At 42.8% G+C, this 20,582-nt stretch overlaps 1 protein-coding gene across 2 annotated transcripts in view; it reads right to left on the bottom strand.

Moving 5' to 3' along the window:
- Positions 1-1,512: 1,512 nt before the first annotated feature.
- The window catches only part of LOC106586809 (rho GTPase-activating protein 6), a 76,385-nt gene continuing 57,315 nt past the window's right edge, over positions 1,513-20,582 (bottom strand). For both annotated transcript variants that reach the window (XM_014174484.2, XM_014174485.2), the window contains exons 4-13: positions 19,732-19,994; positions 18,060-18,255; positions 17,778-17,833; positions 16,879-17,029; positions 15,867-16,015; positions 14,493-14,672; positions 6,113-6,210; positions 4,734-4,996; positions 4,553-4,627; positions 1,513-4,428 (exon numbers count right to left, since the gene is read on the bottom strand). In XM_014174484.2, coding sequence (XP_014029959.2) covers positions 3,809-4,428; positions 4,553-4,627; positions 4,734-4,996; positions 6,113-6,210; positions 14,493-14,672; positions 15,867-16,015; positions 16,879-17,029; positions 17,778-17,833; positions 18,060-18,255; positions 19,732-19,994 — 2,051 coding nt within the window. In that variant the 3' untranslated portion in view covers positions 1,513-3,808. The remainder of the gene's footprint in view (positions 4,429-4,552; positions 4,628-4,733; positions 4,997-6,112; positions 6,211-14,492; positions 14,673-15,866; positions 16,016-16,878; positions 17,030-17,777; positions 17,834-18,059; positions 18,256-19,731; positions 19,995-20,582) is intronic.

Below are 20,582 nucleotides of genomic sequence, written 5' to 3'. Positions count from 1 at the left end.
TTATGTGGTTCGGGGTGGTGTGTTTTGTTGAAGGGGCATTTGGTTTAAGTATTCCGGGGTTTTTGGGCACTGTTTGGTTTTCAGGTATTCTATGTTTAGTCTAGTATGTCTGTTTCTATGTTTGGTTAATTGGGGTTGGGACTCTCAGTTGAAGGCAGGTGTTGTCTATCTGCCTTTGATTGAGAGTCCCATATATTAGGGTGTGTTTGTTTGTTATTTGTGGGTGATTGTTCTGTGTTAGCCTTGTAGACTGTCAGTAAATCGTTCGTTTTCTTGGTTTGTATTCGTTTTGAAGTGAATAAATGTTCAAAATGAACAATCACATACCTGCTGCGTATTGGTCTACCTTTTCCGACGACGATTTCGCAATATCGTCAGAAGACGAAGATGAGTGTGACATTTATCTTACTTACTTTTTAATAAAAAACTGCATTGTTCGTTAAGGACTCGTAAGTAAGGAAATTCACGGTAAATTCTTCACGTTGTATTCTGCGCATGTGACAAATAAGATTTAATTTGATTGATTGAATAAGGAATGGTGTTAGATGGGTGATGAGCTGTCTCTGTCTTTTTCCAGACATAGCGCTTTGCATTCAGTCCAAACAGTTCCGTTTTTGTCTCATGAGACCACAGAATTGTTTGGCTTATGCTCTCAGAATCTTTGACATGCCGTTATGTAAACTCCAGGCGTGCTGTCATGTGCCTTTTTCTCAGGAGTGGCTTCCATCTGGCCACTCTCACATAAAGCCCAGATTGGCGAAGTGCTGTAGAGACATCTCAGCCAAGGAACTCTGTAGTTCTATCAGAGTGGTCATGGGCTTCTTGGTCGAAAGTCCTTCTTTCCCGGTTGCTCAGTTTGGTCGGACATTCAGCTCTGCGCAGAGTCGAGGTAGTTCCATATTTTTTCAATTTCCGAATGATGGAGATTATTGTGATCTTGGAAACTTTCAACACTCTAGAAATTGCTTTATACCCTTCCCCAGATATTTGCCTCATCACAATGCATGTCTGAGATCTACAGACAGTTCCTTGGACTTCATGGTATAGTTTCTGCTCTGACATGCATTGTCAACTGTGGGACTTTGCTATGATTTACTTGAATATAGGTCACGATAACATCAACAAACATTCCTTATCTCAATTTTCAACATCTCTATGCTCCAATATTTAGCATAATCTAATTGAAATCATACTCAACCCTTAAACAGAGTTAATGTTAAAAGTTACTGTAGGTGTAAGGCATAGGACTGTATAGAATTGGGCATGATATCTTGCCCGACTTAAAGGTTCAGTGCAGTCAAAAACATTTATATATATTTCCACACTATGAGGTTGGAAAAATACTGTGAAATTGTGACAATTATGCAAATGCCGTTTTAGTGTAAGAGCTGTTTGAAAAGACCGCCTGAAATTTCAGCCTGTTTTGTTAATAGACCAATAAGAAAGACAATAACAGCCCATTTTTTGTTTTCCCCTCCCCACTCAAACCACTCACAGACAGTCCTACCAAAATTATTGTGATACATTTCTATTTGCTAACAAGCTATTTTGGCTTCTTTTTGACCATTTTAATTGAAAACAATCACAGTAAGGTTGTTACCCCAAGATATTGAGATAAAAACAGCTGCATTGGACTTTTAAAGTTGGTCATAAAAAGATTAGGCAGTAATCAGGAAGCGAGTTTGCCTGTGGTCCAGTCCGGGAGAGGATAGGTGAACTCCCTGTGGCTATGTCTGGGACCCTCTGTTCCACTTCCTGGTTAGTGAGAGAGTTCTCTGAAGGCCAGACAGCTCTGGCTCTTGCACTTCATTACCGTGTTGAAATGTGCCAGAATTAAATCTTTATGGAGTCTGAGGAGCTGCCAAAACAGCCACCTTCCGCTCCAGTTCATTAGAGAATGAACCCCTTACATTGTTCCTGACTTCCCTTTACACAGAATGGGAACATAAGAATTAAGAGCAAGAAGAAATCAAGCATTGTAGTAGTTGGAGGATACTGACAAAATTCTGAAGTAGAAGTTAAAAGGCTTTTTCAAAGAGAGTAAGGGGTTATTGCCACACAACTTTTCACGTCATTTTCTATGCATAGTTTTACAGATGATAACAAAACGATAAAAATACTAATATCCCATTACATCCATCACGGAAGTCAAAGGAAAATGCACATACAGTAAAACAATCAGGCTGAAGGGTTCAAGCTGGCAATATACAGAATGAAAGCAGCTTAATTGCAATGAAAATACTGATGAGGCACAAGGTACAAAAGCATTACTATTAGCATGTAATGTAATGTTAAATCAACGTGAAAATGAAAAAGCCTTATTAGCATTGCTAGCAACCTCATATCAGAGACATGAACTGTCATTTTTACTGAACAGATCATAAGGCCTAATGTTTACTCCGGACAAACAAGCAACCCACTGGGCACAGACGTCAATTCAACGTCTATTCCACGTTGGTTCAACCTAATTTAATTGAAATGACGTCGAGACAACTTTGATTCAACCAGTGTGTGCCCAGTGGGAAGATTTGCCAGCAAATATTCAAACAACAAAATTCTTAGTGAAAGTAATGACTTATATATTAGTACAGTACCTTCATTTCCCCTTAAGATGTGGGAGCAGAAAAAACTTGGTACATTTCATAACGGTGGCATTCAAGAACAAACTAAGATACTTTGGTTCTATCTTGAATATTGGGAAATTACATTCATAATGTTCTGTATATTCAAGTTTCATTTTCCCCATCATAATAAAAACAAATGGATGGCAGTTACACTTGCTTTTGGATGAGTGAATGGATGACTATTAGAATCAGTTACAGCTGTGTTTGGATGAGTGAATGGATGACTATTAGAATCAGTTACACTTGCGTTTGGATGAGTGAACGGATGACTATTAGAATCAGTTACACTTGCATTTGGATGAGTGAATGGATGACTATTAGAATCAGTTACACTTGCGTTTGGATGAGTGAACGGATGACTATTAGAATCAGTTACACTTGCATTTGGATGAGTGAATGGATGACTATTAGAATCAGTTACAGCTGCGTTTGGATGAGTGAATGGATGACTATTAGAATCAGTTACAGCTGTGTTTGGATGAGTGAATGGATGACTACTACAATCAGCTAAAGTTGTGTTCGGATGACTATTACAATCAGTTACAGAAGGCCATGAACATTAGTTGTAAAAGCCAGACACCAAAACATCACATTTAAGTGTAACGGCAGTAACAAAAAACTACGGATTTTCATTTGTTTGGCAACAGCTCCACCAACAGAGAAATAGCACAAAGACACCTCTTGATGTCATGTTTCAATACAATAATTGTATTTGATTTTGGTTATAATATCAGCATTTTATCTCATAGGATGATATTAGAATATAAAAATGAACATTGTACGGAAGCCGCTAGTACTGATCCATTCAGATTCATTCATACACCATTATTCTGAGTAGAATAAAAATTCAGTTATAAAACATATAAATGACATGGTATGAAAATAAAGTATTTTGTTACTACGGCCCCATAAAATATTCTGAAAGTCACATCTCAGTGATGTTAATTTGTGTCTCTGTTCAGGTATGTCTTAGTGACAAAATGTTGGAGTCAAACTTCTGAAAAAATTGTAGGTAACACATGAGGACAGTGAAACAACAACATTAACAAACAAACACACCATTACTCACAGACAATTGGCACATGTCAGTAAGTAGCATATCAACATAACCATACAGGAACCCCCCCATCCCTCCTCTCTCCTTGGTAACACAGTAGTTAAAGTTAGTGGGTGTATTCAACGCATCACACCAGTGTCTCTGGTAGTGTGTCTGTGTTGTCTGTTGATAATAGCTTCCATATCTGCCAACTCTCTCTCTGCCACTCCGGGCTGACTGGCACCTTTCCTTCCAGAGGACTAGAGGAGGGGGTCTTAGGGGCCACAGTCCGGTTCCTGGGGCTGCAGCTGCCCTGGGGGGGCCGTTGGGGGCTCTGTGGGGTCACACACTGGTGCGTGGAGAGGGAGAGGGAAGGTGTGGAGTGAGAACATTCTCTGTGTGTTCCTCTGAGAGGTCCAGGGTAGGGAGGGGGAGGCCTTCCATCCACCCTGCCGCCAGGCCTGCCTCTGAAGGAGGGACTGGCAGGCTGTGACACTCCGCCCCTTAGCGCGAGGTCCTCTGAGCTGCCGGCCCCTGGTTTTCCCTGTGGTCGGTGATGTAATAATGAGTCTGTACCCTGCTGTCTTTTCCCTCTCTCCGTCAGAGGGCTACTACTGCAGCGAGTCACCGGGGGGTGTGCTCTGCACTCAGGCACACCTAATGAGGTGTAAGTTCGCCTGACAGGCAGCTTGCTGTTGTTACCTTGGTGACGGTCGAGTCCCTCGGATGAGCCGCAGGAGCCGTGTTCTGAAACGTCACCATGGGAACCTAGGGGAAACCATTTATACACATAATCAACGTCTAACTCCATCTAGTCTACAATGTTTATTCTTGGTTGCAAAGTTTCAAAGCGCAAAGAATGAGACATTATGTTTAAAGACAATGAATGTACCAGTGATGTGATGATCCATAAACCCTTTCCTTAGAGAGGCATGCCAGGCACCCCAGACATGTTCATCGTGTGTGTCTAATGGAAAAAGAAGACATATTCCTCAGCCTAAGTAGCAATATACAATACAGCATATTGTGCTATTTTCAGAAATGGCCAACAACTCGACCATTGGGAAGCTCACCTTTGCCTGTGGATGGTGAGTGACAGGTGATGCTAGGACGACCTTTGACGTGGCCAACCAGTGTGTACTGCTCTGGAACCCTGAACAGCCTATCAGAGAGGAGGTTGCTGTCCTCCTGGGGCTGGGAGAGCAGCCGCTCCGACAGCACTGGTGAGTTGTTGTCATAGGGGGACAACTCCCCACTGGAGGCCTTGTTGGAGTCACTGGAGCAGCGCCTCTCCCTCAAAGAGAAGGGATCCTCAGTCCTCAGCGGGCCTGGACCACTATGGGGGAGAGGAGAAGAAAGAGACATTATGAAGTATGTAAAATGAGACATATGATGAGCTGTAGATTTACTATAGCAGGTATTATCTGACCAGGAAAAACTCAATGCCCTAGTTACAAAGTATGCCATGATGTACAGAGAAGGGAGAAAACTGAAATTATATGTTATCCCAATGATGTCTAGGTAAAAGAACTGAAACTACATTATATCAAATCTAATATTATTGGTTGCATACACATATTTAGCAGATGTTATTGTGGGTGTAGCAAAATGCTTGTGTTCCTAGCTCCAACAGTGCAGTAATTTCTCATGTTTAGGTAAGAACATTAAAACTATGTCATCACAATGATGTTTAGGTAAGAAAACTGAAACTATATGTCATCATGATGATGTTTAGGTAAGAAAACTGAAACTATATGTCATCACGATGATGTTTAGGTAAGAAAACTGAAACTATATGTCATTGATGATGTTTAGGTAAGAAAACTGAAACTATATGTCATCACGATGATGTTTAGGTAAGAAAACTGAAACTATATGTCATCATGATGATGTTTAGGTAAGAAAACTGAAACTATATGTCATCACGATGATGTTTAGGTAAGAAAACTGAAACTATATGTCATCATGATGATGTTTAGGTAAGAAAACTGAAACTATATGTCATCATGATGATGTTTAGGTAAGAAAACTGAAACTATATGTCATCACGATGATGTTTAGGTAAGAAAACTGAAACTATATGTCATCATGATGATGTTTAGGTGAGAAAACTGAAACTATATGTCATCACGATGATGTTTTGGTAAGAAGTGAATATACACATTAATACCACCAGGGGGTGCTCGTGTACCTTTTCAGAGACCCATACATCACTGTACAGGATTTTCACAGAGCTTTTTACATTTTTGTCATGTAGCAGATGTTATCTTATCCGGAGCAAGTAGGGTTAAGGGCATAATTTTCACATAGTCAGCTCAGGGATTCAAACCAGCGACATTTCAGTTACTGGCCCAACGCTCTTAACTACTAAGCTACCTGATGCCCATTTGGCAGAGGCACAGCATCATGTCCAATCGTCCATATGTAAGCACACAAAAGGCCACACACTCACGAGTGCTGAGAATCCTTCCTCCTCAGGAGGTAATCCACCACGTCAGGATCCGTCTCTAGTAGACTCATCAGAACCTCATTCTGCAGGTCAGGCGGCACCTGGAATGGCCAGAAACACACAATCCTTAACTAGACGTCTCAGCTGAACGGACAGTTGTTACATCTATCTCATTCTCTGTTGGCTTAAACTGGATATCTAACTCCTTCACTGTAAATCAAGCTGCTCAGATGTAGGCCAAGTGTTGAGACAGATATTGACACAATAATGTAAATATGTACTCTGAAACGAAAGCAAGAATGTCTCCTACAGACGATGTATAACAAGCAAGCGGTTCAAGTACAGTTTAAAGCTATTGCACCATTGGTTAACACATGCTAATATATATACACTACCGTTCAAAAGTTTGGGGTCACTTTGAAATGTCCTTGTTTTTAACAGAAAAGCTCAATTTTTGTCCATTAAAATAACATCAAATTGATCAGAAATACAGTGTAGACATTGTTAATGTTGTAAATGACTATTGTAGCTGGAAGCAATGCAATGCAATGGAAAAGGTAAGGGAGGGATGGTTGTGAGATATTTTGTGTTGGAAAAAGGTTAGAGGAAATCCACAGTTTCTGTATCTATTCCATCTATTTAATGTCAAATTAATGACATTGATTCTTGAAGAATATAACTTATAAATGCCTCATGAGCTAAGTTCAACGGTCGTACCATATCTGAAACCAAAATACACTGAACAAAAATATATACGCAACATGCAACAATTTCCAAGATTTTACTGAGTCACAGTTCATGTAAGGAAATCAGTCAATTGAAATACATTCATTAGGCCCTATGAATTCCACATGACTTGGAATACAGATATGCATCTGTTGGTCACAGAAACCTTTAAAAAAAGTAGGGGTGTGGATCAGAAAACCAGTCAGTATCTGGTGTGACCACCATTTGCCTCACGCAGCGCGGCACATCTCCTTCACATAGAGTTTATCAGGCTGTTGATTGTGGCCTGTGGAATGTTGTCCCACACCTCTTCAATGGCTGTGCAAAGTTGCTGGATATTGGCAGGAACTGGAACACGCTTGTCGTATATGCTGTCATACATGTTGATCCAGAACATCCCAAACATGCTGAATAGGTGACATGTATGGTGAGTATGCAGGCCATGAAAGAACTGGGACATTTTCAGTTTCCAGGAATTGTGTACAGATCCTTGCGACATGGGGCCGTGCATTATCATGCTGAAACATGAGGTGATGTCAGCGGATGAATGGCACGACAATGGGCCTCAGGATCTCTATCTCTGTGCATTCAAATTGCCATCGATAAAATGCAATTGTGTTTGCTGTCCCTAGTTTATGCCTGCCCATACCATTTCCCCACCTCCACCATGGGGCACTATGTTCGCAACAATGACATCAGCAAACCGCTCGCCCACACGACGCCATAAACGTGGTCTGTGGTTGTGAGGCCGGTTGGACGTGCTGACAAATTCTCTAAAACAACGTTGGAGGCAGCTTATGGTAGAGAAATTAACATTCAATTCTCTGGCAAAAGCTCTGGTGGACATTCCTGGAGTCAGTATGCCAATTGCACGCTCCCTCAAAACTTGAGACATCTGTGGCATTGTGTTGTGTGACAAATCTGCACATTTAGAGTGGCCTTTTATTGTCCGCCGCACAAGGTGAACCTGTGTAATGATCATGAACCTCAAGGATCATACCCTTTTTTTCAATTTTTGCCTAAAATGACATAACCAAATCTAACTGCCTGTAGCTCAGGACCTGAAGCAAGGATATGCAAATTCTTGATATCATTTGAAAGGAAACTTTGAAGTTTGTGAAAATGTGAAATGAATGTAGGAGAATATAACACATTAGATCTGGTAAAACATGCTTTTTCTATTTTGTATTTTTCCATCATCTTTGAAATGTAGGAGAATGGCCATACTTTCAGATAGGAGTCAAGTTGTAATTTAGATTTTGGCCACCAGATGACAACAGTGTGTGTGCAAAGTTTCACACTAATCCAGTGAAGAATTACATTACTGCACAATATTTTGTATCAAGTCTGCCAGGTGTTTGCCCAAATGTGCCGAATTGATCATTTATACATTTTCAAGTACATAACTATAGAGAACATACAAAAATGCTTTGGTAATACAAAATGTAAGTTTACACACTCCCAGGAATGTCATACATGATGGAGCATTAGCTTATACACTAACTTTCACACGTCAAATCAAATCAAATGTATTTGTCACATACACATGGTTAGCATATGTTAATGCAGTGTAGCGAAATGCTTGTGCTTCAAGTTCCAACCATGCAGTAATATCTAACAAGTAATATAACCTAACAATTCCATAACAACTACCTTATACACACAAGTGTAAAGTAATGAATACGAATATGTACATAAAAATATATAAATGAGCGATGGCCGAACGGCATAGGCGAGATGCAGTAGATGGTAAGAGTACAGTATATACATATGAGATGAGTAATGTAGGGTATGAGAACATTATATAAAGTGGCATTGTTTAAAGTGGCTAGTGATACATTTAATTACATCAAGATGGCAAGATGCAGTAGATGGTATGGCGTACAGGATATACATATGAGATGAGTAATGTAGGGTATGTAAACATTATATAAAGTGGCTATTGATAAATTGATTACTGTAATTTCCGGACTATTAAGCGCACCTGAATGTAAGCCGCACCCACTGAATTATTATTTTTCATGTCTATAAGCCGCAGGTGCCTACCGGTACATTGAAACAAATTAACTTTACACAGGCTTTAACGAAACACGGCTTGTAACAAAAATAAATAGGCTTTAACGAAACACGGCTTGTAACAAAAATAAATAGGCTTTAACGAAACACGGCTTGTAACAAAAAATAAAAAAATAGCAGTAAGCTTTAGTTGTCTTTGCACTGAGTCAATTCCTCACGCTGCTGTTTCCAATGTCTTATCATCGACTCATTAAGACCAAGCTCCCGTGCAGCAGCTCTATTTCCTTTTCCAACAGCCAGATGAATCGCCTTCAACTTGAAAGCTGCATCATATGCATTTCTCTGTGTCTTTGCCATGATGAGGGTGACAAAATGAACACCGTAATCAGAATGATGGGAAGTTTGAGAGCGCTCGATTTAATCTTAACAGTAAACAAAAAAGTTTTTAACCTTAACCCATTCGGCAATTTCATTGGTCTAATGAAAGCTTCATGCCGCCAAAAAACTGAGCACGTCACAGAATGTGTTTATTTGGAGAAAAAAAATGAAAGCGGGAAAAATCCATATATTAGCCGCGTCATTGTTTTAGCCGCGAGGTTCAAAGCCTGGGAAAAAAGTTGCGGCTTATAGTCCGGAATTTACGATACATACATTTTTCCATTATTAAAGTGGCTGGAGTTGAGTCAGTATGTTGGCAGCAGCCAGTCAATGTTAGTGATGGCTGTTTAACAGTCTGATGGCCTTGAGATAGAAGCTGTTTTTCAATCTCTCGGTCCCCACTTTGATGCACCTGTACTGACCTCGCCTTCTGGATGATAGCGGGGTGAACAGGCAGTGGCTCGGGTGGTTGTTGTCCTTGATGATATTTTTGGCCTTCCTGTGACATCGGGTGGTGTAGGTGTCCTGGAGGGCAGGTAGTTTGCACCCGGTGATGTGTTGTGCAGACCTCACTACCCTCTGGAGAGCCTTACGGTTATGGGCGGAGCAGTTGCCGTACCAGGCGGTGATACAGCCCGACAGGATGCTCTCGATTGTGCATCTGTAAAAGTTTGTGAGTGTTTTTGGTGACAAGCCAAATTTCTTCAGCCTCCTGAGGTTGAAGAGGAGCACCTGCGCCTTCTTCACCACGCTGTCTGTGTGGGTGGACCATTTCAGTTTGTCCGTGATGTGTACGCCGAGGAACTTAAAACTCTCCACCCTGTCCACTACTGTCCCGTCAATGTAGATACGGGGCTGCTCCCTCTGCTGTTTCCTGAAGTCCACGATCATCTCTTTTGTTTTGTTGACATTGAGTGTGAGGTTATTTTCCTGACACCACACTCCGAGGGCCCTCACCTCCTCCCTGTAGGCCGTCTCGTCGTTGTTGGTAATCAAGCCTACCACTGTAGTGTCATCTGGAAACTTGATGATTGAGTTGGAGGCGTGCATGGCCACGCAGTCGTGGGTAAACAGGGAGTACAGGAGAGGGCTGAGAACGCACCCTTGTGGGGACCCAGTATTGAGGATCAGCGGGGTGGCGATGTTGTTACCTACCCTCACCACCTGGGGGCGGCCCGTCAGGAAGTCCAGGACCCAGTTGCACAGGGTGGGGTCGAGACCCAGGGTCTCGAGCTTAATGACGAGTTTGGAGGGTACTATGGTGTTAAATGCTGAGCTGTAATCGATGAACAGCATTCTTACATAGGTATTCCTCTTGTCCAGATGGGTTAGGGCAGTGTGCAGTGTGATGGCGATTGCGTCATCTGTGGACCTATTGGGGTGGTAAGCAAATTGGAGTTGGTCTAGGGTGTCAGGTAGGGTGGAGGTGATATGGTCCTTGACTAGTCTCTCAAAGCACTCCATGATGACGGAAGTGAGTGCTACAGGGCGGTAGTCATTTAGCTCAGTTACCGTAGCTTTCTTGTGAACAGGAACAATGGTGGCCCTCTTGAAGCATGTGGCGACAGCAGACTGGGATAAGGAATGATTGAATATGTCTGTAAACACACCAGCCAGCTGGTCTGCGCATGCTCTGAGGATGCGTCTGGGCCTGCAGCCTTGCGAGGGAACAATGGTGGCCCTCTTGAAGCATGTGGGGACAGCAGACTGGGATAAGGATTGATTGAATATGTCTGTAAACACACCAGCCAGCTGGTCTGCGCATGCTCTGAGGATGTCGTCTGGGCCTGCAGCCTTGCGAGGGTTAACACGTTTAAATGTTTTACTCACGTTGGCTACAGTGAAGGAGAGCCCACATGTTTTGGTAGCGGGCCATGTCAGTTGCACTGTATTGTCCTCAAAGCGAGCAAAAAAGTTGTTTAGTCTGTCTGGGAGCAAGGCATCGTGATCTGCAACAAGGGCTGGTTTTTCTTTTGTACTCCGTGATTGACTGTAGAATCTGCCACATACCTCTCGTGTCTGAGCCGTTGAATTGCGACTCCATTTTGTCTCTGTACTGATGCTTAGCTTGTTTGATTGCCTTGCGGAAGGAATACCTACACTGTTTGTATTCGGTCATGTTTCCCGTCACCTTGCCCCGATTAAAAGCAGTGGTTCGCGCGTTCAGTTTTGCGTGAATGCTGCCATCAATCCACGGTTTCTGGTTGGGGAATGTTTTAATAGACGCTGTGGATACAATATCATCGATGCACTTGTTAATAAACTCGCACTCCGAATCAGCGTATTCGTCAATGTTGTTCGCCGCAATGCGGAACATATCCCAGTCCATGTGATCGAAGCAATCTTGAAGTGTGGAATCCGATTGGTCGGACCAGCGTTTAACAGACCTGAGGGCGGGTGCTTCCTGTTTTAGTTTCTGTCTATAGGCTGGGAGCAACAAAATGGAGGGCGGGGGAGGGCCTTATATGCATCGCGGAAGTTAGAATAACAGTGGTCTAGGGTTTTGCTAGCCCTGGTAGCACAATCAATATGCTGATAGAATTTGGGGAGCCTTGTTTTCAGATTAGCCTTGTTAAAATCCCCGGCTACAATAAATGCAGCCTCAGGATATGTGGTTTCCAGTTTACATAGAGTCCAATGAAGTTCTTTCAGGGCCGTCGATGTGTCTGCTTGGGGGGGAATATACACGACTGTGATTATGATCTAAGAGAATTCTCTTGGTAGATAATGCGGTCGGCATTTGATTGTGAGGAATTCTAAGTCAGGTGTACAAAAGGATCACACCACATCTCGTTAATCATAAGGCATACACCCTCGCCCTTTTTCTTACCAGAGAGATGCTTGTTTCTGTCGGCGCGATGCGTGAAGAAACCAGGTGGCTGTACCAACTCAGATAGCGTGTCTCGAGCCATGAGCCATGTTTCCGTGAAACAAAGGACATTACAGTCGCGGATGTCTCTCTGGAATGCTACCCTTGCTCGGATTTCGTCTACCTTGTTGTCAAGAGTCTGGACATTGGCGAGTAGTATGCTCGGGAGCGGTGCACAATGTGCCCATCTACGGAGCCTGACCAGAAGACCGCTCCGTCTGCCCCTTGTTTTGGGTCGCCGGCTGGGATCCGATCCATTGTCCTGGGTGGTAGGCCAAACAGAGGATCCGCTTCGGGAAAGTCGTATTCCTGGTCGTAATGTTGGTGAGTTGACGTTGCTCTTATATCCAATAGTTCCTCTCGACTGTATGTAATAAAACCTAAGATTATCTGGGGTAACAATGTAAGAAATAACACATAAAAAAACAAAATACTGCATAGTTTCCTAGGATCGCAAAGCGAGGCGGCCATCTCTGTCGGCGCCGGAAGTGAAGGCACGTGGGGTGGGTGTGGAGCCAGAGACATCAGTGGGGTCAAACTGTAGACCCCAGTTGCTACATTTGAACAACAAAACTATGCTACATTCATCTCTGGGACCCTCAGGATGACAAATCAGAGCAAGATTACTAAATGTATCAAATCAGTTGCCGTGATAAAAGTTTTTTGTTGTTTTGCACTCTCCTCAAACAATAGTATGGTATTTTTTCACTGTAATAACTACTGTTAATTAGACACTGCAGCTAGATTAACAAGAATGTAATCTTTCCGCCCATATAAGACATGTCTATGTTCCGGAAAGTTGGCTGTTTTATACAACGTCATTCTAGTCACATTAGCACACGTTAGCAACAACCGTCCCGGTATAGGGACACTGATCCTGTAGAGGTTTTAAATAATCAACTACTTGATATGCCACACCTGTCAGGTGGATGGATTACCTTGGCAAATGAGAAATGCTCACTAACAAGGATGTAAACAAATTAATGGACAAAACTTTATAGAAATAAGCTCTTTGTGCATATGGAACATTTCTGGGATCTTTTATTTTAGCTCATGAAAAATTGGACGAACATCTCTGGAGAGATCTGAAAATAGCAGTGCAGCAACGCTCCCCATCCAACCTGACAGAGTTTGAAAGGATCTGCAGAGGAGAATGAGAGAAATTCCCCAAATACAGGTGTGCCAAGCTTGTAGCGTCTTACCCAAGAAAACTCGAAGCTGTAATCACTGCAAAAGGTGCTTCAACTGAGTAAAGGGTCTGAATACCTATGTAAATGTGATTTCAATTTTACATTTTTTAATACATTTTCAAAAATTTCTATAACCCTTTTTTGCTTTGTCATTATGGGATATTGTGTTTAGATTGAGGATGGAAGAAAAACAATTAAATCTATTTTAGAATAAGGCTGTAACGTAACAAAATGTGGAAAAAGTCAAGGGTTCTGAATAGTTTCTGAATGCACTGTAAGCAAAAACTGTGTATAGCTTCAAAACATGCTTAACTATATTGTTGATATATTGAGTGGTCAGTCCTTGCGTCAAAATAGCTCTGTCTAGGAATTTAAGCGTGATTACATTTCTTCATGTCCATCCCTCAACTTTTTACCATAACAGAGGCGGTGCGTGTGCTTTGTTATTGTTTCAACTGAGGATTGCCCCTTTAAGAAAAATAGAGCTTGGTCCAGAAAGAAACTGTAAAGACACTGTAATCAGTATGTCCAAATCCATAGTCCTCCTTTTCCTAGACCTTATAAGGACCCGTACAGGAGTGAAAAACAAAGGCACGAGTTGATGATCTTCTCTGTGGAGCTTAGTTTTACAAGGCTTAGGCCTTCTCCAAAACGTATAAAGTGCATGTTTACATTTCATTAGATGGAGCCACTCTATTAAAGGAATACATCTGTATTTTGGCAATGAGGCCCTTTTATCTACTTCCCCAGAGTCAGATGAACTTGTGGTTACCATTTTTTTTGTTGTCTCTGTGTGCAGTTTGAAGGACATTCCTAACTAGAACTACTGCATTGACTAACTACAGTTGCGTTTCCACAATGACTGGAAGTCTATGGTATCTGCTAGCAGATACCATAGACGTCGAGTCATTGCGCTAACGCTAGTTAGCACTGACTCGCGAAACTACCTCTAATTTCCTTCATAAAAATGTAATCCATGGGGAAGTAGATAACAGGCCTCATTGCCAAATTCCCAAAGTATCCCTTTAAGCACAATTCCCCTAAGAACAATTCTTCTCGGAAAGGAGAGCAGTGACTAAGAGATCTCAGTTGTTTGTCAGCTGTGCCAATTTTGTACTCTGTTCTCTATCTAGTGTGATAAACACTTATATATATCCATCTATTGGTGCCTGGTTACAGTGTTTTCCATAAGTGGATAGCTTACCATGAAGAGGGTCTCATATGTGGTGATCATGCTGTGTACCACACCAATGATGGCTGTACTCTCCTCGGCGCGGGCAAAACTCTGAACAGTAAACTCCTTGTCCGAGCTCTTCTGCTTGTGTAGAAGGTTGGGCCCAAAGACGGTGGCCAAGTTGAGTGATGTCATCTTGTTCCCTGTGATCTAAAGACAGCAGTGGGACAATAAGCACAAACACACACACACACACACACACACACACACACACACACACACACACACACACACACACACACACACACACACACACACACACACACACACACACACACACACACACACACACCTTTCTGAGAAGCTCTCCTGCCAGTGCTGGCAAACATGAGCTCCTTCTGCTCGGTAGGACATGAACAGTTTGTTATGCATCGTCATGAAATCCCCAGTAATAACAGGATAATGAAGCCTGAATTGATCTCATTCTGGCTGTCTGGCCAGCAGCCCCACAACTCACAGCCTCACAGGCCAAGTACGTGATTGTTAGCAAGACATTTTCGTCTGATCTTTTGTGGTTACAGGAAAAATCAGGACTATGCTGAAGGTTAAGTTGATGGAGGTTAACTGGAAGGATTAGTTAAGGTAACACTGAATAAAAACATCAGATGACTTTCTGGTCTTTAAGTTGAATGAAAAATTAACATGGATAAGCAGTCATTAATACAGATATATATTTTTTTTATCAGTTATGATTATGGTAGCAATAGAAAACAAATTCATGCACATGGCTGACTCTTGACACATAGAGGTGTATACATATTCAAACCGAGAGGAGTGTGGGAATTAATACGCACTTAAGCCGCTCTTGTCAACATGAATAAAGCTATAAAGACTGTCAATTTGTTACATCAGAATGTAAAAAGATCCTTCACATGTACTCCTCTCTGCACTCGTTTGGGGTGGTGGAATAACTATTACTAGCATGCTAATGACAATGTAGTCTGTGCTGTAATGTAAAATGCTTACAGTATTTCGATAGATGAATATGACTCATGACCTAGTCATGAATCATAAATAACCAACATCTATGAAAGTTGATCTCAGACAAAATGAGAAAAGGACCGTAAACTTGAGTGAATTAATTACACTACTGACCTCTCATCCTGTCATGCTCCGCCCTGTCCTCCTGCCCTTTCCTCATGTCCTGCCGTGTCCTGCCCTCAGGTCCTGTCCTCCAGCCCTGTCCTCCAGTCTTCCTATCCTATCCTCCTATCCTGTCCTCCTATCCTGTCCTCCTATCCTGTCCTCCTGTCCTGCCGTGTCCTACCCTCATGTCCTGTCCTTCCCTGCACTGTCCTCCTGTCATGTCCTGTCCTTACCTTACCTGCCCTGTCCATTCCTTACCTCATGTCCGTCCCTGTCCTGACTGTCCTCTGCGTGGGCGGTCACCGTGGCCAGGAACTCCAGGAGGCGTTGCAGGGTATCACTGTTGCATGGTGGCAGCAGATACACCAGTAGCTGGATGGTGCTCTCCTGGTCTGGATGGTCCAGTACTGCAGAGGAGGACAACCATCAACACAACTCCCTCTCATCCTCACAGATACAGGTAGACACCTTTTACAATACAGACGGTATAGGAATCAGGTGTGGTCTCTTGGTGTATGAAGTGTATGATTTCCTTATTTAACTAATTATGTGACTTCTGAAGGTAATTGGTTGCACCAGATCTTATTTAGGGGCTTCACAGCAAAGGGGGTGAATACATACTGTATGCACAAACCACTTTTCTGTTTTTAATGTTTTAGAATTTTTTTTTTGAAGTTATTTTTTTCATTTCACTTCACCAATTTGGACTATTTTGTGACTGTACATTACATGAAATCCAAATAAAAATCCCAGGTTGTAATGCAACTAAATAGGAAAAACGCCAAGGGGGATGAATACTGCCACTGTAGGCCTAACTAAACCCTTCACACATTGGGTTGATTAATGCTATGAGTAGTGTTGTGGTTAGATTGTGGTAAAGCAACTGAGTTATATAGTGTATGAAGTGTACATGAATGTGAGGTATGGGGCAAATGTGGGCTGTTCATGGTAGTGATGAAGGCTGTGTGAAGTGTGGTGGTGAGATTGTGTGTCATATTGTGGTATGAGGTTTAGATGTGAGCGTAAAGTATGGGTTTAGTAATGTGTTTGTGTCTGTCTGTCTGTGTGTGTGTGTGTGTGTGTGTATGTCTGTGTGTGGTCAGGCCAGGGTGTGTGTGTGTGTGTGTGTGTGTGTGTGTGTGTGTGTGTGTGTGTGTGTGTGTGTGTGTGTGTGTGTGTGTGTGTGTGTGTGTGTGTGTGTGTGTGTGTGTGTGTGTGTGGCCAGGGCAGGGTGTGTGTGTGGCCAAGCCTGTGTGTCTGTGTTCCTCACACATGGTGTTGAGGAATGCGGTGTAGAGCTCTCTGGTCAGCAGGGGTTCAGGCATATCCCTCAGGAACTCCTTAAGCAGCGCGGCCACATCATGGACACTGTTAGCCTCGTCCAGCTGGACCTCCATTCCCAGGTCACACTGCTCTCTGAGCTGGAAACAACATCCCACAATCCACAGTTAAACACTAGAAACATACTGGAGACAACATCCCACCCTCCACAGTTTAACACTAGAATCATACTTGAGACAGCATCCTAAATTCCACAGTTTAACACTAGAATCATACTTGAGACAGCATCCTACAATCCACAGTTTAACACTAGAATCATACTTGAGACATCATCCTACAATCCACAGTTTAACACTAGAATCATACTTGAGACAGCGTCCTACAATCCACAGTTTAACACTAGAATCATACTTGAGACAGCATCCTACAATCCACAGTTTAACACTAGAATCATACTTGAGACAACATCCTACAATCCACAGTTTAACACTAGAATCATACTTGAGACAGCGTCCTACAATCCACAGCTTAACACTAGAATCATACTTGAGACAGCATCCTAAATTCCACAGTTTAACACTAGAAACATACTTGAGACAACATCCTACAATCCACAGTTTAACACTAGAATCATACTTGAGACAGCGTCCTACAATCCACAGTTTAACACTAGAATCATACTTGAGACAGCATCCTACAATCCACAGTTTAACACTAGAATCATACTTGAGACAGCGTCCTACAATCCACAGTTTAACACTAGAATCATACTTGAGACAGCGTCCTATAATCCACAGTTTACCTCTAGAAACACACTAGGAATTTCACAGTGTGTTTTGATGAGCACCTCATTGATGTGTTCATCAGCATTTTCCAGAGAAACCTCACCTGCCGCACTCTCTTCTTTGAGCTCCCTACACGGAAGATGCCAACTGTCTGTAGACCTAAATTACATGGAGAAATAAAGGGCAAATTTGATGTGACACCAACACGGAAAACGTGTACATAAACTCCAGTCACGATTAACAATCCTCTGCAAGTCATATCCTCCATTGACTTCAGTGAACGATTTACATGAAAGTCTGTGTTGTCTGCCCTCATTACAACTGTGAATCGGGCCCAATACGCGTAGCACTTTCTGAAGAATGACGGCAATTCCTATGTGTGTACCATATTTCTCCAGATGCAGGCAGCACATCTCCACCACCCTGGGAACCTGTCTATAGATGGGGTTGAGGCTAAGCTTCTTGTCCCTCTGCTTCTTCCTGTTGCTGGGTGTCTCGGCTGGTAGGGACAGCTGCAGGGCTTCCAGCAGGCGAGACTGATTGTCATCCAGGTCAGTGATGCAATCCACAGACACTCCTCCCTGCCAGATACACATAGTTGAGTGAGTACAGTACAGCCATATGGAGAGGTGATGGATAGCATACGGCGACGAGTGCATGGCATGGAATGATGGATTATATACAAGTATTCAGACCCCTTCACTTTTTCCACATTTTGATACGTTACAGCCTTATTCTAAAATGGATTCAATCTATATACACAACACCCCATAATGATAAAGCAAAAAGAGGTTTTTGGACATTTTTGCAAATATATAAAAAATAATTTTTTTTAAATATTACATTTACATAAGTATTCAGACCCTTTACTCAGTACTTTGTTGAAGCACCTTTGGCAGCGATTACAGCCTTGAGTCTTCTTGGGGATGACGCTACAAGCTTGGCACACCTGTATTTGGGGAGTTTCTTCCATTCTTCTCTGCAGATCCTCTCAAGCTCTGTCAGGTTGGATGGGGACACAGCTATTTTCAGGTCTCTCCAGGGATGTTCGATTGGGTTCAAGTCTGGGCGAAGGCTGGGCCACTCAAGGACATTCAGAGACTTGTCCCAAAGCCACTCCTACGTTGTCTTGGCTGTGTGCTTAGGGTCATTGTCCTGTTGGAAGGTGAACCTTCACCCCAGTCTGAGGTCCTGAGAGCTCTGGAGCAGGTTTTCATCAAGGCCAGATTGGTGGAGTGCTGCAAAGATGGTTTTCCTTCTGGAAGGTTCTCCCATCTCCACAGAGGAACTATGGAGCTCTGTCAGAATGACCATCGGGTTCTTTGTCACCTCCCTGACCAAGGCCCTTCTCCCCTGATTGCTCAGTTTAGCCGGGCGGCCAGATCAAGGAAGAGTCTTGGTGGTTCCAAACTTCTTCCATTTAAGAATGATGGAGGCCACTGTGTTCTGGGGGACCTTCAATGCTGTAGAAATGTTTTGGTACCATTCCCCTGATCTGTGCCTCGACACAATCCTGTCTTGTAGGTCTACGGACAATTCCTTTGACCTCATGGCTTGGTTTTTGCTCTGACATGCACTGTCAACAGTGGGACCTTATGTAGACAGGTGTGTGCCTTTCCAAATCATGTCCAATCAATTGAATTCATCACAGGTGGACTCCAATCAAGTTGTAGATTAATGGAAGCAGGATGCACCTGAGCTCAATTTCGAGTTTGATACCAAAGGGTCTGAATAATTATGTAAATACATTTCTTAAAATACTGTTTTCGCTTTGTCATTATGGGGTATTGTGTGTAGATTGATGAAGAAAATGTTTTATTTAATCAATTTTAGAATAAGGCAGTAACATAACAAAATGTGGAAAAAGGGAAGGGGTCTGAATACTTTCCAAACGCACTGTAAGTGGATGGCATACATTGAAGTGAAGTGGGAGCCTGGCCAACAGTATTTCTACCTCTGCCCATCAAGTTATATGAACAAGTTGTTTTGGATATAACAGAATACATTCAGACTCATACTATAGGTTTGTTAGAACAGCCCCACAGGTAAAAACCTACCCTCCTGCGGGTGTGTGGTGGTGCTTCGGGTGTGCTGGGTGAGGGTGACTCAGTGGCCGTCTCAGAGGTGGAGCTGAGAGACGAGTTGCTGCTGGACAGCTCCTTGTCTTTGGTGCTCTTCCGTGAGGTGAGTTGTAGCAGGGAGGACACCAGGTCACTGGGGTCACGGTTTTCCTCGCGCTGGGGCTCCTGACGCTGCTTGTGGGCGCGATCGTTAGAGATCACCTGCGACAGCAGTATGCCGAAGGCCTGGGGCGTTGACTCTATGATGCGAGGGACAGATAAGGAGGGGAGAATATTCATATATTCAGCATTCAATTAAATTCAATGGTAAATCCCAAGACTTGCTTCAAAGTATGAAGTAACGTACTGTAACTGTGCAGTGAAGCCTGGATGGCTATAAACTATGCTTCCTTATTTAAAAAAGAATAATAATTCAATTTCCAATAGGCCCTCTAATTGAAAACTCAACTATATAAAAACGTATCTAAAGGTCCTTGGGGAAATGCAGTGTTTAACCTAAACAGTATCCGTACCATGTATACACTATCCCCAGTCAGGGGACGCATACTTTGGGATTTGTCTCTTTAAACACAGGGAGAGAAAATGAAAAGAGAGCGGGGGTGGGCTAGGGTTGTCCATGCCTGAGGTTAGGCTGGGATGACTGGGGCTCCTGACGCTGGGATGACTGAGGTTAGGCAGGGATGACTGAGGTTAGGCTGAGATGACTGAGGTTAGGCTGAGATGACTGAGGTTAGGCTGGGATGACTGAGGTTAGGCTGGGATGACTGAGGTTAGGCTGGGATGACTGAGGTTAGGCTGGGATGACTGAGGTTAGGCTGGGATGACTG

The sequence above is a fragment of the Salmo salar genome, chromosome ssa25 (genome assembly GCF_905237065.1).
Source record: "Salmo salar chromosome ssa25, Ssal_v3.1, whole genome shotgun sequence".
Taxonomy (NCBI): domain Eukaryota; kingdom Metazoa; phylum Chordata; class Actinopteri; order Salmoniformes; family Salmonidae; genus Salmo; species Salmo salar.
Note: the sequence above shows the minus strand (reverse complement) of the source record. Positions and strands in the feature narration are given on the sequence as shown.